The sequence below is a fragment of the Thamnophis sirtalis genome, unplaced genomic scaffold, assembly GCF_051295495.1.
Source record: "Thamnophis sirtalis isolate CommonGarterSnake01/CBP01778 unplaced genomic scaffold, rThaSir2_p1.2 scaffold_8, whole genome shotgun sequence".
Classification (NCBI taxonomy): domain Eukaryota; kingdom Metazoa; phylum Chordata; class Lepidosauria; order Squamata; family Natricidae; genus Thamnophis; species Thamnophis sirtalis.
In genome coordinates, this window is record NW_028261388.1 from 63,125,794 (window position 1) to 63,141,764 (window position 15,971).

The window sequence follows — 15,971 nt, forward strand, 5'->3', positions numbered from 1 at the left end:
TCCACTATAATTTGCAAAAAAATTCTTTCTAAATCAGACAATGTGATTGTCTGGATGTGTTTTCTCATTTTGTCTCTCATAGTTGAGGTCTAGCTATGATGTCAATTACAGGCCTCTCTCATCTTTTTAAGTGGGAGATCTTGCACCATTGGTGGCTGACTAAATACTTTTTTGCCCCACTGTATCATTATGTTCTATTACTTGTGTTTCTGTTATGTTGAATTCTAGTATGACATGGTCACTAAGTTCCCTGCAGTTTCAACTCCCTCTATCACTTCTCTGTTTGTAAGACTTAAGTCCAAGATGGCTGTCCCTCTAGTTCCCTCCTCTACCTTTTGGATGATAAAGTTGTCAGCTAGGTTGGTTAGGAATATATGTGATTTCTCACTTGGTGCAGAATTAGTTTTCCAATTGATATCAGGGTAATTGAAGTCCCCCATTGCTATAGTAGTGTGTTTCCTGCATATGTTTGTTAGTTGGTTGGCAAAAAGGATATCTATTTTTTCTGCTTGATTGAGTGGCCTATAGTATACACGTATGGCCATGTCATTCTTTTTTCCTTTGATGTTGATCCATATGCATTCTAAGAGGTTTTGTCTTTGGTTTCATGCAATTCTGTAGCAATGTAGTGGTCCTTTACATACAGTGCAACTCCACCTCCTTTTTTATGGGGTCTGGGCATTTGTGAAGATTTTGTATCCTTCTATCAGTATGTTCCAGTCGTGAGTTTCCTCCCACCAAGTTTCTGTTATTCCAACTATGTCGTATCTACTTTGTGTATTAATAGTTCAAGATCATCCTGTTTGTTCCCCAGACTTTGTGCATTTGCATATAGATACCTGAGTTCTTTATGTCTGACTCTGGGTATGCTTCCTATGTCTCCTATTTGGTGTTTGAGTTTGTCGTTCTTCCCATCCCTCCTTACTTTGTTATTTGCCTTGCTTTCTAAGGTTTTTTTTTTTTTTTTGGCTTGGACTTAGGTCCTGGAGATCCTAAAGACTGGTCTCCCTCCCCCATCAATTTTAGTTTAAAGCCCTCTTGATAAGTTGAGTCAGTGAGGTGCAACCCATCCCTGTCCAAAAGCCCATCTTGGAGGTAGTGCAGACCATGGTCTAGGAATCCAAAATTTTTCTGGCGACAGCAACGTTTTAGCCAGCAGTTCACTTCTAGAATTTTTTGTTCTCTTACCTGATGTCATTTCGTTGGCAGTACAGATGAAAAAACTACTTGTGTACCTAAGTTCTTGACTTTCTTGCCTAGCTGTTCGTAATCCCTCAATATTGTTTTCAAGTCCTTTTTTGTGTCATTCATGCGTACATGTAGTAGTAGAAAGGGGTAGTAGTCTGTCAGTTTTATTATTTTAGTTAGGTTCTCAGCGACATCTTTGATTTTAGCTCCAGGGAGACAACATACCTCTCTGGATATTTGTGTCAAAATGCATTGAATACCAAATTTCATGAGTTTCAAACCAGTTGAGTACCAAGGTACCACTGTATTAAGGAAGGGGTACTGGAGGTTGCAAGGTGTCATCTTCCTTCTAGTTTTGTAAAGAGGTCTCTGGGACAAGTAAGGGTAAATTAGATTTGGGGAAAAAGCTTCATGAAAGGAATATAATAATTTTGTAACTTCTGGCCTATATTTGAGCCTGTATGTGCAGGAATTTCCTACTGCTTGATAAATAGTTCAAGGGCTCCAAGTTGAGAAAGGTTGATTCAGCAGCTACAGTGGGAAAACAAAAGGTAAGGCTGCTGCAAAGAAGCTGCAGATGACTGATCCCAAATACCCAAAACAAAACACCTCTTCAAAATTATTTCAAAAAGACTTTCAAGTCCTATTTTCTGTTGGATTTTTGTAAAATTTGTCTTAAATGCTGAAATAATTCTGTGTATCTAAATGAATATTAGAATATAGAAATCTATGGATGCTTTAGCCAGTTATCAGTTCTGATTCTAACTGCTTATAAATTGATCTCACGTTTGTGGTGTCACTTCCATTAAGCTGTATTAGATTTTTAAACATGTTGTGCTGTTAACTACACAGAATTGTAAAATACAAATAAAATAAATAAGGGAATGCCTATTTTAATATCATCCACCAAGTCAATAATTTAAAAATACAGATTCCTGCTATATCAGAATTGATTGTTGTGAACTGAAATAACTGCCTCTCATTACTTTTGAATTGCTTGGTATTACATAGGCTCTACATAAACTTCTGGAGGACTCACATTATTATTTGTTCTTATAAGTGAGGCAAGAAAACATTTGTCCAGTCGTGATAAAATTGTTAAGATAATTGTACTTTTATACTCACTTTATAGAAAGTTGCCTTTGGAAAATAAGCAATAATTATTTTTGAAGAAAAAGTTCAAAGGTAGTCTCTGAACCGATTATCAATCAGAATTTTCAATAACGGTTTGGCAAAACATTTTGCAAGAATTTCCCCTTCATACTCATTCAATTAATAAAATCCAGCAAATAAGTCAAAATTCTGCAAAATTGTGTAATATATAGACTAGATAGTTAAATATGACTTATCTTTCTTTATTCTGATACAATAGGATATCCAAAATGCTTAATAATCCTGTGGACATAGGATTAAAGCCAGCATCAGGGCTAAAATCTCCTATGCTCAGAATTTTAAAGCATGATAACATGGAGAACGAAGCTGCTTGTGTAAACAGAAATAGCCTGTTAACTAGTAAACAGCTAGCAGAAATCAAATCTACATCTATACAAAAAGAGGTACGTTTAGTATTGATGAATATGGTATCTTACTTTTAGCCTGTCATCATATATTTGATTTATCATAAACTGTTTATTCCTGCTCTATTAACTATTTAAATGTACTTTTCATATTCTTTTGTGTATTTTCTCTGAAGTCCCATTAAAATTAATAGGATTTATTCCTAGAAAAGAATAAATAATTTGCAGTTTAATTAATCGACCTACAACCCCTTTCTCCAAAATCTAGTATCTTCTAGTAAATTTGCTGCTTGCAAGCTCCTTCTCTATATTAACTGACAGCCAATGGGAGTCTGAACTTCAGTCAACATTCAGGAGGGAAAGTTTGGCATGTAGGCATAATCCAATACACAAATGCTCCCTCTACTGGATAAGTAAACCCTTCATTTTTTTTTGAGAAGTAGAAGTAGAAACCTGGGAAAGCTGCATGCTGCGATTGTGAGAAGGAGCAAGCTACTATTGATCTCCAATATCTGATTAAAATAAATTACCAAGGAAGTGGCATTTTCAGTTAGCAGAGTCTATAGTACTGTGGAAAAACAGCACAGATTTTATGCTTATAATACTCTATTTTGCTATAATTTACCTAGAGACTTTTGAATTGGAGAGAGAGACTATAAAAATGATAAAATAAACTTGAAATGCCAAGTTTGTTTTACCATATTTGAGATTGGCAAGTGTATATTAAATTTATGTGGAATATTTTTGTAGTCTGTTATTACATTTTAATATTGCACAAAAGAGATTGTACCATTTGTAGTGAACCAGTGCCAGGTTATGGCCAACTATTATATATTACTTAATTAGGGCATCTCTATAATTCATTTTTTGTAGTTTGGCATGTTGATATTTAAAAATTAAAGTGTTTTTTAACCTTTCCTCTTTTTAATAAGCTTTGATTTTTTAGAAACCTTGTGAGTTATGTTATCTCTTAAAGGGGAAAAGGGGGTTCAAACCCCTAGTTATATGTCTATACTCGATAGGTTCAGGAGATTATAACGTAGCAATTATTTCATTATTTTCGCCACATTTTTTCAGGAGGACAGCATGATATATCTTTCTCATGGGCTGGGGATAGCGGGAAAATGTCAGGTGAAAGCTATTGAAGAAATTGCTATCCAGTCGTTAGACTAAATAATGCATGTTTATAAATATACATTGATTTCTAGTAATTGCAGAGATATTTTTCTGCATGATACATTTATCTTGATCCATTATTGGTTTTCTTAATTTAAATATTAGTAAATAAGGGTGTATGCAAAAATAAAGGTAAACGGGAGGAGGGTTAGGGTTAGGGTTGCAATGAGCTTGGTCAGCCAAAATACTAATTACTTCACAACTTTTTAAAAAAATTTAAATTTTTATTTAGGGAATTTATATTGCTGCCTATTTGCACATGGAGACTTAAGGAGGCTTACAGAATATAAAACCTCAAAAAAAAACTAAAACTAATAAAAGAAGTGTCATATAATAAATTACTGTATTTTTCGGACTATAAGATGCACCAGAGTATAAGATGCACCAAGGTTTTGAAGAGGCAAATTAAAAAAAAAGTAGGTAGATAGATAGAGGGATAGAGAGGGAGAGAAAGAGAGAGAAATACAGTAGGTAGGTAAGGAGAGAGACAGAGTAGGTAGGTAGGTAGATAAAGGGATAGAGAGAGAGAGAGAGAGAAATAGAGAAATAGAGTAGGTAGGGAGGGAGAGATAGAGGGTAGCTAGGTAGGTAGATAAAGGGAGAGAGAGAGAGAGAGAGAGAGAGAGAGAGAAATACAGTAGGTAGGTAGGAAGAGAGAGAGTAAGTAGGGAGGCAGGTAGATAAAGGAATATATATATACATATATATACATACATACATACATGCATACATACAGTAGGTAGGTAGGTAGGTAGGTAGGGAGAGAGAGGGTAGGTAGGTAGATAAAGGGAGAGAGAGAGAGAAATAGATAGATAGAAATACAGTAGGGAGGGAGGGAGAAAGAATAGGTAGATAGAGGGATAGAGAGATAAATAAGTAGATAGGTAGAGAAAGAGAGAGTATGTAGGAAGGTAGATAAAGGGATATATATATATAGAGAGAAATAGAGAGATAGAAATACAGTAGGTAGGTAGGGGGAGAGGGTCGGTAGGTAGATAGAGGGAGAGAGAGAAAAAGAGAGAGAGAGAGAGAGTAGGTAGATAGATAGATGTTTCCAGATGTATTTATCCATATGCTGAGAAGAAAATCGCTGACAATCTGCAGCACCTAAAAGTTTGTTTCTGCTGGTACAGCACTTGATCAATGTAATTCTCATCAGTTAGTTAAAGAACTTTCCAAAAGGAAAAAAAAAAGTTTTTACACTTTGCAAACCTCCCCAAAACGGCCCGTTTTTTTTGCAAAAACAGGCCTGTTTTTTTAAAGGCATGAATAGCCTTGGGGGAGCTTGCAGAGTGCTCCTGGGGGGGAGGGATGAACAAAAAAAGTCCATTTTTTGCAAAAGCGGGCCCGTTTTTTGTAAAATAAATTTGCATGCATAGCCTCATGGAGGCTTATAGAGTGCTGCTGGGGGCTGAGGGGGCGAAAAACGGCCTGCTCAATTTTGCCCTCTACAGCCCCCAGGAGCTCTCTGAAAGCCTCCATAAGGGTATGTATGGCCATTTTGGTGAAGGGGGCAGGGCTTCGGAAGGCAAAAAATGCTGTATTTGATGTATAAGACGCACCCAGATTTTCAGGCTCTTTTTTGAGAAAAAAAGGTGCATCTTATACTCCGAAAAATATGGTAATATAATAAAATCACCCCCGCCCCAGTGACGACACCTCACACCAGCCATTTAATGGACTCCATCCCGCTCTGGGTTCCCCAGGCCCACTGGCAGAACCAGGCCTTCAATGCCTTCTGGAAGAGTGCTAGAGTTGGGCCATTTTAATCTCTGGGGGAGATTAGGGGGGCACCACGGAGAAGACCCTTCTGGATCCCACCAGGTATATCTACCTAGGCCTAGGGAATGGCACCCACAACATTCCCTGCCTCCCTGCTCTAATGTGTTGGGTAGATGTGACCAGCAAGAGACACCTGATCCTAACCTGAAGGGCTTTAAATGTGACAACCAGCACCTTAAATTGTACCCAGAAGCAAATCACCAGCTAGGTTTAGGTTTATTGGTTTTGTATGCCGCCCACTCCCGAAGGACTCCGGGCGGCTCACAATAAACAGGGGAGGGAATAAATAAGACAATAACTAACGTAGCTCCTGCAGGAAAGATGATACATGTACACACCAGAGTCTGTACAAAACCATGTGGGCTGCTGCATTTTGCACCAACTGGAGATTGTGTATGCTCTTCAAGAGCAGCCCCATGTAGAATGTGTTGCAATAGTTAAGACAGGAAGTGACTAGGGTGTGGGTAACTAGGGATTGTTGGTCCAGGAAAGGGCGTAACTGGTGCACACCCCACAGTTGCACAAAGGCCCTCCTGGCCACGACTGTCACCTCTTTGAACACGAATCGTGAGTCCAGGAGAACCCCCAGATTACTCACAGGATCTGTTTGGGGTAGTGCCATCCCATCTAAGATCAGAGGTGACAATTCTCCCTGAGCCAATGAACCCCAAACCCAGAGCCACTCGGTCTTGCCAGGATTTAGTTTTGCCCATCAATGACCTAGAGACTTCTCAGAATTTCTAGAAAAAGTAGCTGTTTGGCTCTGGTTTTTTTTTTTTTTGCAAAGTAGGTAGTACATAAAACCTTGAAGAGTTGTTTCCCTACTGGAAAATTGGGTCTTAGGAGATGGTGAAGTTTGTAGTCCTGGCACCTCTTTAGTGGGAATGACATTTCTTCAAGGGAGGTGGAGAGTCTTCAACAAATCTTGGAAATGGGAAAAGAACAGTGGAGGCAGGCACTCTGCCAGCCTACCAAATTTTATGAAGCCTTTTAATTTAGGAGTCACAAAGGCACAATTTTTGAGTTCAGAGTTCAGGACTTTCATATATCATCAGAGAAGAAAATAGATGCGGTATTTTTGTATGTAAACAAATTAAACTCTTTTAATAGTGTGGGTTTTGGGGTGTTTTTTTTAAAAATAGGTGAATGGTTGTCTTAATCCTGAACCATTGTCTCAGCAAGAAATTGAAGACTGCAGTCTAATTTTGACACCAAAACAGCTTCATCAGATAGTTATTGGTAAGATAGTGATTTGATAACATGTATTTTCCTATCTTAAATTATTAACTATTGTACAGGCAAATGGAAAATTGGACAAAGATGGAATAATCTAGAAGAGCATATAAATGAATTATCTTGAAGAATATGGAACTTTAGAGGTTAAGTGCTCCTGAGACTTGCTTTCTTTTTCTTAACTTACTTTGAGGAGTTGATTTGTGGAAATTTTTCTTGATCGTATATAGTATTTTGGTATGTTTGCCAAAAAAGAATTACATTTTTCTCTTTACACACACTGAACTTCTTTTGAGCAAATCTATTGTCATTAATATCCCCTATTCACAGAAAGAGAAAGGAAAACTACAATTGCATTTGAATTGCCATGTTTTCAGTTTTTAAAAATGTAATTTTCAAAACAGTTATAATAAATACAATAAAATATAGGAATACATAGTACATCCTCTGAAATACTACAAAATAATAGACTACCACAAATAGTAAACAGGCAATAGCTGAAAAGTTGATAAAACCAATAATATTTTAACTGTTAAATAAATATTTTAACTGTTAAATATTTTGACTTCCGTACAAACACTTCACAGTAAGGACCTGTTTAAAATCTGAGGGAAATTTATATCACTACCTGGGCCTCATTACAGGGAATACACTTTTACCACAACTGAGTGAATATAAGCAAGCAATGTCAGTAGTGCATTTTGTCATGTACAAAGATTGAATAAATGAACTAGATATAGATGGTTTCAGAAATAAACTGTTCTAAACTACTCGATCAATAAAAGCTGTTCCAAAATGTCTTAGTAGTTAATTGGCAGATGGTACTTTATAATTAGGGGGTTCACTAGCAATCTAAATTCATATTTTTCCCTTGATGTGGTCCTTGCACAACCTGGAGGGGAGTTCCTACACAAATGTGTAGTCTGAAAAATGAGGAATTATATATAAAATATTGTGCATATATAGGCACCGTATTTTTCGGAGTATAAGACGCACCGGAGTATAAGATGCACCAATATTTTGAAGAGGCAATTTTTTAAAAAAAGTATGTAGGTAGGTAGGTAGGTAGGGAGAGAGAGAGAGAGAGAGAGAGAGAGAGAGAGAGAGAGAGAGAGAAGTACAGTAAGTAGGTAGGGACAGAGAGAGTGTGTAGGTAGGTAGGTAGAGGGTTAGAGAGAGAAATAGAGAGAGAGAAATACAGTACATAGGTAGGGAAAGAGAGAGAGAGTAGGTAGGTTGGTAGATAGAGGGAGAGAGAGAGAAATACAGTAGGTAGGTAGGAAGAGAGAGTGAGAGTAGGTAGGTAGATATTTCCAAGTGTATCCATGTGCTGAGAAGGAAATTGCTGACAATCTGCAGCACCTAAGACTTTGTTTCTGCTGGCACAGCACTTGATCAATGTAATTCTCATCAATCAGTTAAAGAGCTTTCCAAAAGAAAAAAAAGTTTTTGCACTCTGCAAATCTCCCCAAAATGGCCTGTTTTTCATGAAAACGGGCCTGTTTTGTTTTTTTCCAAAAAAAAAAAAAAAAGCATGATAAGCCTTGGGTGGGGACTTTCAGAGTGCTCATGGGGTGTGTGGGAGGGGTCAAAAATGAGCAACAAAGGTCCGTTTTTCATGAAAATGGGCCCGTTTTTTGTCAAAAAAAAATTACATGCATAGCCTTATGGAGTCTTATAGAGTGCTGCTGGGGGCTGAGGGGGGCAAAAAACAGTCCCTTTTTGCTCATTTCTGCCCTCCCCAGCCCCCAGGAGCTCTCTGAAAGCCTCCATAAGCGTATGCATGGTAATTTTGGTGAAGGGGGTGGGGCTTCAGGAGGCAAAAAATGCTGTATTCGATGTGTAAGACGCACCCAGATTTTCAGCCTCTTTTTTAAGAAAAAAGGTGTGCCTTATACTCCGAAAAATAAAGGTATGTGCTATAATTTATGAGTATATTCCTTTTCTCTAAAAAACTATTATGCCTTTTCTATTCCTTCCAGGTCCTTCCACTATTGACTTTGGAGAAGTCTGTGTGCATTCTACAACTACCAGAAAAATACATATCATAAACAACCTACCTGTGCATATATGGATACAAATAGAAATTAAAAGTGAAGAACTGCAACAAACTAATCCTTTGTTGCATGTCATAACGCCTTTTATGAAAACTTGTATTACCGTGGTGTTTGAGAAGGACACATTAGGGAACTTTAAAAAGTAAAACATATCTCTATGTAGTAATTTGGTAGTGAAGAAAAATAATTCTTCAGTAATAACACTAGGAGATGGGCAGATAGGATTCTTGTTGGAAAGCAGTTATAAAAGTTAATTAAAACTAAGTATTCTTTTGTAAGGAGATTTCATATATGTTGTGCTATCCAAATTAAATTTTAAGAATTATGTTTAGAGACAGTGTAAGAGTTTAGCAAGTTAAGTCAATTTCAATATTCCTAAATTAAATATATATAATGGCACAGTTTTACCGTTGGTGCTGCCTGATGGCACGGCAATAATAAAAAATTTTCAATCTGTTAATTACAAAATGATACATTGCTTGGATCTGCACACATACTACATGATACATTACAATATCCAAGCTTCTTGATAGGAACTCATTGTGCCTGAAAGCCAAGACCAACTAAAGAACTGGTAGCTAAATAAAATACCGATAGCAAGTTAGTCTAAAATCTATAAAAGCTAAAGCTAATCTAAATCTATCTCTAGCTATAGTAACCTACTGCTGCCTATTGTCTGTAACTGTTATGCTTTTGGATAGTTTCTGAGCAGAAACTATTGGAACATTAGATAAGCCATTGGGGGGGGATGGGGTGTAAAAAATGGGAAGCAAATTTTATAGCTTTTCCATTCAATTTCTTAAGGAATTGAATAACCTTATACTTTTATAAAGAGAAAAGTTTAGAAGAGTGTTTGCTATAGATTCTTTTTCTATTTATCCATACAACCAAACTCTTTCCGAATAAGAAGTTTGTAGTAATTGTTGCCTGTTGCTGTAGAAGGAAATGAATTAATATGTACATTTAAAAAAGCCCATGTGTTTATAACAGGTTAAATTATATAGGTATTTAGCAGGAGGTCTAGGAGGGACTTTCTGAGACTTGAAAATCTTTGTAGGATTCTATTTTGGCTATCCTTGATTTGACTATATTAACAGCATCCTCATAGCCCATGTGATGTAGAAATTCAAATGAGAATCCATATGTCTAACTTTTTTTCCAGGTTAATTGTCAAGTATCTTTGTACTTTATCTAGTAATAACAGTGGTAGTAAACCACTGAAGATAAATAAGACTCTAACTCAGGTTAACTATTCTGAATCATGCTTGAGATTTAACATTTGACACTTCTGTTTCTAGCCTTAATGTTATATTGAACACACACTTTTAGTGCACCTATAATGGCCCTAAAGAAGATGGCATGATAATGATGTTTTCTTAGCAAGTATTTGGCTATGTGTAATTGTACCAATAACAATAAGGGACCACAGTCACAATAACATACATAAATTGAGGAAAAATAATTATCTGTTCCAACTCTAAAACTGTAAGCACAATTGAAAAAAATACAAATTATAAAGCAAAGTGAATTTATATTAATTTAATAGAATAAATAACTACTAATTTAAAATAATTGACTTTAAGATATTCCACTTTCAAAATTGATTTCTATCTACATAAACTAACCATCCTTTCTCTCAGACAAAGCCCACACATATTCCCAGAAATGGTCATCCATTTTCCTCTCTACTTCTAGCAAAAATCATAACAAAAGAAAGGAGAAGTGGGATAAAAGAGGGCGGTAACTGCAGTCAGGAAGGAAAATAAAAGAAAATTGGATGCAAATAAGATAGAAATGTGATGAAGCTGAGTAAGGGACTGCTGAGTAAGGAAAGATCTGTTGCCCTATGATTACATGGATCATCTTCTGGGTTTCTTTGGTAATATAGCAAATTGGTTTGTCTTCTTTGAAAAGTTTTTTTTTACAGTCCAGCCTGCAGTCCTGGGATTTTCCAGTGGTCTCATCCTGTTTAGCATCCCCCCCGCCCCCCAGCTCAGTCATCTAGAGCTAGGAGTTTATATATACTGCATATATGGTACTTAAATCCAGTTTTGGTCACCACAATTTAAAAAAGATGTGGAGACTCTAGAAAGAGTGCAGAGAAGAACAACAAAGATGATTAGTGGACTATAACATGAAGAGCAGCTGCAGGGACTGGGTATGTCTAGTTTAATGAAGAGAAGGACTAGGGGTGACATGATAGCAGTGTTCCAATATCTCAGGGGCTTCCACAAAGAAGATGGAGTTAAGCTATGCTTCAAAGCACCTGAAGGCGAAACAAAAAGCAATGGGTGGAAACTAATCAAGGAGAGAAGCAGCCTAGAACTATGAATAAATTTCCTGACAGTTAGAACAATTAATCAGTGGAACAACTTGCCTCCAGAAGTTGTGAATGCTCCAACACTGGAATTTTTAAAAAGATGTTGGAGAACCATTTGTCTGAAGTGGTGTAGGGTCTCCTGCCTAAGTAAGGGAATGGACTATAAGACCTTCAAGGTCCCTTCCAACTCTCTTCTGTTTTCTGTTTTCCCAAATGAAGCGGCTGATGAAGAAAATATTTTTTTGTTTTACAGGTCTTTCATGTATTCAATAAACCAACGCCATGTTGGACACATTTTAGTAATAGCAAAAGTTGTGCCAGTTGCTTTGGAGTTATCTACAAGGGAATTGACTTTAAATCCTGCTTTTAGCTTTCTAGCAAAAACTGGATTTAGGACAACAGTCACTCTATATAATCAAAAAAACTATCCTGCACAATTTACTTGGAAACCTGTCATCACAGATAAAGGAATGGGATTTTCCATCTGTCCAGAAAAGGGTAATGTACAAAGTGTTCTTTTTTTCAATCAAAGAGGAATTTCAAATCGAATATGTAATGAGAGAATATTGACTTAAATATGAGGGGACAAATCATATTTGTCAAATATACAGTAATCTTTTCTTGAAAGTACATTGTATGGTAATAATTTTCTGTTCAAAATATTTATAGTTATCCAAGATTAGTTATGCATAGTTCTGTCATTTTCTTAGCCAGCCTAGCTGCTATTAATGGTCCATGTTTATTACAAGCCTATCTTTTAAATTATGATGAGAGATAGTGATTTGGGGTCCAAATTGATATTAAAGACTTTTTGGAGAACAATTGGTCCCTAGTCTTCCAATTCTTATTGATGCTGTATTAGCTCATAGCGGTTATATTGGATAGGCACAGTTTATATCACAATTAAGGGCTACTGAAGTTGTTCATTTATTGAAACAGTTTACAGTATTAAATGATAAAACTTCTTTATGTGTAATGTTAATATTTCTTATTAATAATGTTTCCATGTGTTGGATTCAGTGTTGGGTTACGACTGGTACGCCCTGGTACGGGAGTACCAGTGCCTGCTGGGAGCACCAGGTACCGTTCCATTACGGTGCTCCGGAGGGCCCACCTGTCCATGCTCCTTACCGGTACTTTTGGGGCTTATGCGCATGGAGCGTACGGTGTCTGCGCAACACTCCGCCAAGCAGCTGGAGCGTTGCGGGCGGTAAGTACGCATGTGCACGCTGCACACTTGTGCATGAGCTGCCCGCATTCATGTGGTGAACGCCCAGTCTCGTTGCACCGTTCTGGTTGCACCGGGATCCAGAACCCACCACTGGTTGGATTGGTAAAAACTATGGAGAATTATAAATCAGGACAAATGAAAAATGACTTATAAAATGATATAAAAGAATCACCCTAATTTGGATACATGGTTTTGTGTTGTTGTTTTGTAATGTTTAGTTGTCTAACAGTACGTTATCTCAATAATTAGTAATCATGTCTTTATAAATATATTCTCTGTGTTTGAGTATGCTGAAATTTGAACTTGAAAGGAAAATCATTATTTTTCACTACTCACCTCAGTTAAAATTAGATCTTCCATGTGGCAGAGTTTTTTTTAGGAATGGCATGGAAATATGAAACACCACATACTGGCTACAAAAAAACCTACATTAGATGATTATTTGAAGTTCAGTAAATTAAGTTTGGGATATTCAGATTGAATAAAAGTACAGCTCTAATTAATATGGATAACTTTATAAACTAATTATGTGAATTGACTTAATATTACAATGTATTAAAATTACTATTTATCTTTCATAATAGTTATATTTTCAACAGTTTAGTATTATTTTCTCTCCTTTTATATTTAGGTATAGTAGAAGCAAGTAAAGATCTGGAATGCGAAGTTGTTTGGCATCCAAGTTTCTCCTCTTCTGCAAATGGAGAATTTGATTTGTGTGTGCATGAAGGAAAAACACTTAGATTAAAATGTTTTGCAAAGGTATTAGTATACGTTTTGCAGACTATAAGACACTCCAAAGTATAGGACCCACCTAGCTTTTGGAGAGGAAAACAAGAAAAAAAATCTGCCTTTATCTCCCAGCAGTTTGCCTTCTTGACACAAACAACAAACAGGGTTGTCAGCTTCAGTGCAGCCTAATTTATCATGAGCAGCTGATTGGCGGTTTGATTGGCCTCCCGGAATACTGCCTATCAGCTGTTCCAGGCTTTGGGGATCGCTGCCACCCATCGACGCCAGCGCTGCCTGTCACCACTGTCATCTTCCACTGACTCTGAGCACCCCATTTTCAGCCTCTGCGCGGATCATGGAACAGGCCGAAAATGGGACATGCAGAGGCCGAAAATGTGTGCGGAGGCCGAAAATGGGATGTGCGGAGGCGGAAAATAGGTAATGTGGACCCGGTGATAGGTGACAGCGGCAGTGGGTGGTGATGGTGCCAATGGGTGGTAGCAATTGCCGTACCACATTTTTTTGGGGGGGGGAGTGTGTCTTATACTCTGAAAAGTATGGTAGTTAGTATTTCTTCTATTTGTAGTAATGATACTTATGCGTTTAATATGTAAAGAAATAAACAATGCCAGTACATTAAGGATGAACTAGTAATTGTTAAAGAAACATTCTCTCTTCACTAAATTCAGAGCTATCAGGAGAAATGTTTGCCACAGTGGCACTTACAAGTACAGATAGTCCTTAACTTAACAATTCATTTTCTAATCGTTCAAACTTATGATGGCCCTGGAAAAAGTGATTTATGACCTCACCTTAAAGTTATGACCATTGCATCATCCCTGCAGACACATGCTCTCTTGACTTTTCTGCGACCTATGCAGTGTGTTCGGATTGCCTGCCTCCCCCCTCCTGCGCCTCTGCCTCTGTCTGCTGCTTGGACAGGGAATCAACTTACCTGTGCTGCGGGGGTTAACACAGGTCTGCAAAAAAAATTTTTTCAAGAGCTGTTTTGGTTATTCCACGTAATCTTTATGTTTTTTGGTGCACTGAATACGAAAATGACCTCCATTTTGTCATAGGACATCACGTTTCCTTACAATTTAGGTAACTATGTTAAATAAGGCAATACCTCAAAATAAATGGAAATAGACTTATAAAATTAAAGTTTTATTACAATATTTTCATGAAAATCCTTTTTTTTAACTGAAATGAGCTCACCTACACACACTAAACTCGATTCTTCTTTCTTGTGAGGCTCCTCTTGGTGCATTTACGCTTGTGAATAGCATCTGGAATGTCTCTCTGAAGCATCCAACAGTAGCCTGCCATCATTGTAATGCTCCATTTTCCCTGGTATCTCCTTTCCATCTCTTTAATGTCTTGGTGGAATTGTTCACCTTGTTCCTCACTCACAGCTCCCAAATTCTCAGGAAAATAGTCAAGGTGGGACTGGAGGAAATGCACTTTCAAACTCATCAGGCAACCTAAAGCTTGAAATGCTTTCAGCATTCTTCTGACGATCTTTTTGAAGTGAGGATCTTTGTTATTGCCTAAAAATTTCTGTACGACTTCTTTATATGCAATCCACCCTTCTTTTTGAGCATCCGTCATGGTATTGACAAACTCTTGATCAACTATAAGCCTTCTAATGTCTGGTCCGACGAACACACCTTCCTTCAATTTTGCCTCTGACAGGCATGGAAACTTGGTGACCAAGTATTTGAAGCATTCCCCATCTCTTGGAAGTGATTTTACGAATTGTTTCATCAATCCCAATTTTATGTGGAGAGGTGGTAGAAGAACTTTATGGGAAGGTACCAAAGTTTCTTGGAGGACATTTTTTTCACTGATTGTTAGCACCCTCAGCTGCCAACTCTTCTTGGTCCAGTGATTTTGTCGGTCTCGACTGTCCCATAGACACAGAAAACAAGGGTATTTGGTATACCCAGCTTGTTGCCCGAGCAGCATGCACAAGACCTTCAAGTCCCCACACACTTGCCAATCATGGTCTTCATATTTAAGTTTACGAAGAACCAATTCCAAGTTCTTGTAAGTTTCCTTCAAGTGTACGGAATGACCTACAGGTATGGAAGCGTAAAAACCGTTGTGGAGTAAAAACTGCTTTGAGACTTCTTTTTGAAGAATCTATAAAAAGATGCCATTGCTCTGAATCATATTGGATTTTAAATTGACCCATCAGACCTTTGACATCAATGCAATAAACCAGCAAAGTAAGGAACAAACTCCTTTTCACGATGTCTGAACAATGAAGATGACACTCCTGGCAACAATAAATTCCTGCTCTTCAGGCTTGATCTGAGTAACTCAGCGGCATCTTTGGGAAGATTCAAGTCTCTTACCAAATCATTCATCTCCTCCTGAGAAAACAATTTTGGTCTTGTATCATCTTCAAAGTCAGAACTTGATTCGTCATCTGGTTCAGGTATGACTTCACCTTCATCGGAGCTAGGTATCTCTTCCAAGGTAGCAGGGGGCTTGGGTACTGATATATCTATGCCATGGAGGATGGGACGAATTGCTGAGTGAAGATTGGGGTATGAAATGGAATGCTTACATTTGGAATTAAACCCTTTCACATCACATGAATAAAAGTAACAATCATCACTATGGTTCTTTTGCTCTCACCATACCATAGGAATCCCATAACGGAAAGATTTTTTCTTACCCTTGAACCAGTTTCGGAGGTCCTCAACACACCATTTGCACACTTTATG

At 37.4% G+C, this 15,971-nt stretch overlaps 1 protein-coding gene across 1 annotated transcript in view; it reads left to right on the forward strand.

Annotated features, from left to right (window-relative positions):
- Positions 1–15,971, forward strand: part of CFAP47 (cilia and flagella associated protein 47) — a 583,307-nt gene that overhangs the window by 62,983 nt on the left and 504,353 nt on the right. The window contains exons 12-16 of the mRNA XM_087721802.1: positions 2,561–2,744; positions 6,806–6,902; positions 8,879–9,095; positions 11,527–11,771; positions 13,136–13,266. Of these exons, the coding sequence (XP_087577928.1) occupies positions 2,561–2,744; positions 6,806–6,902; positions 8,879–9,095; positions 11,527–11,771; positions 13,136–13,266 (874 nt within the window). The remainder of the gene's footprint in view (positions 1–2,560; positions 2,745–6,805; positions 6,903–8,878; positions 9,096–11,526; positions 11,772–13,135; positions 13,267–15,971) is intronic.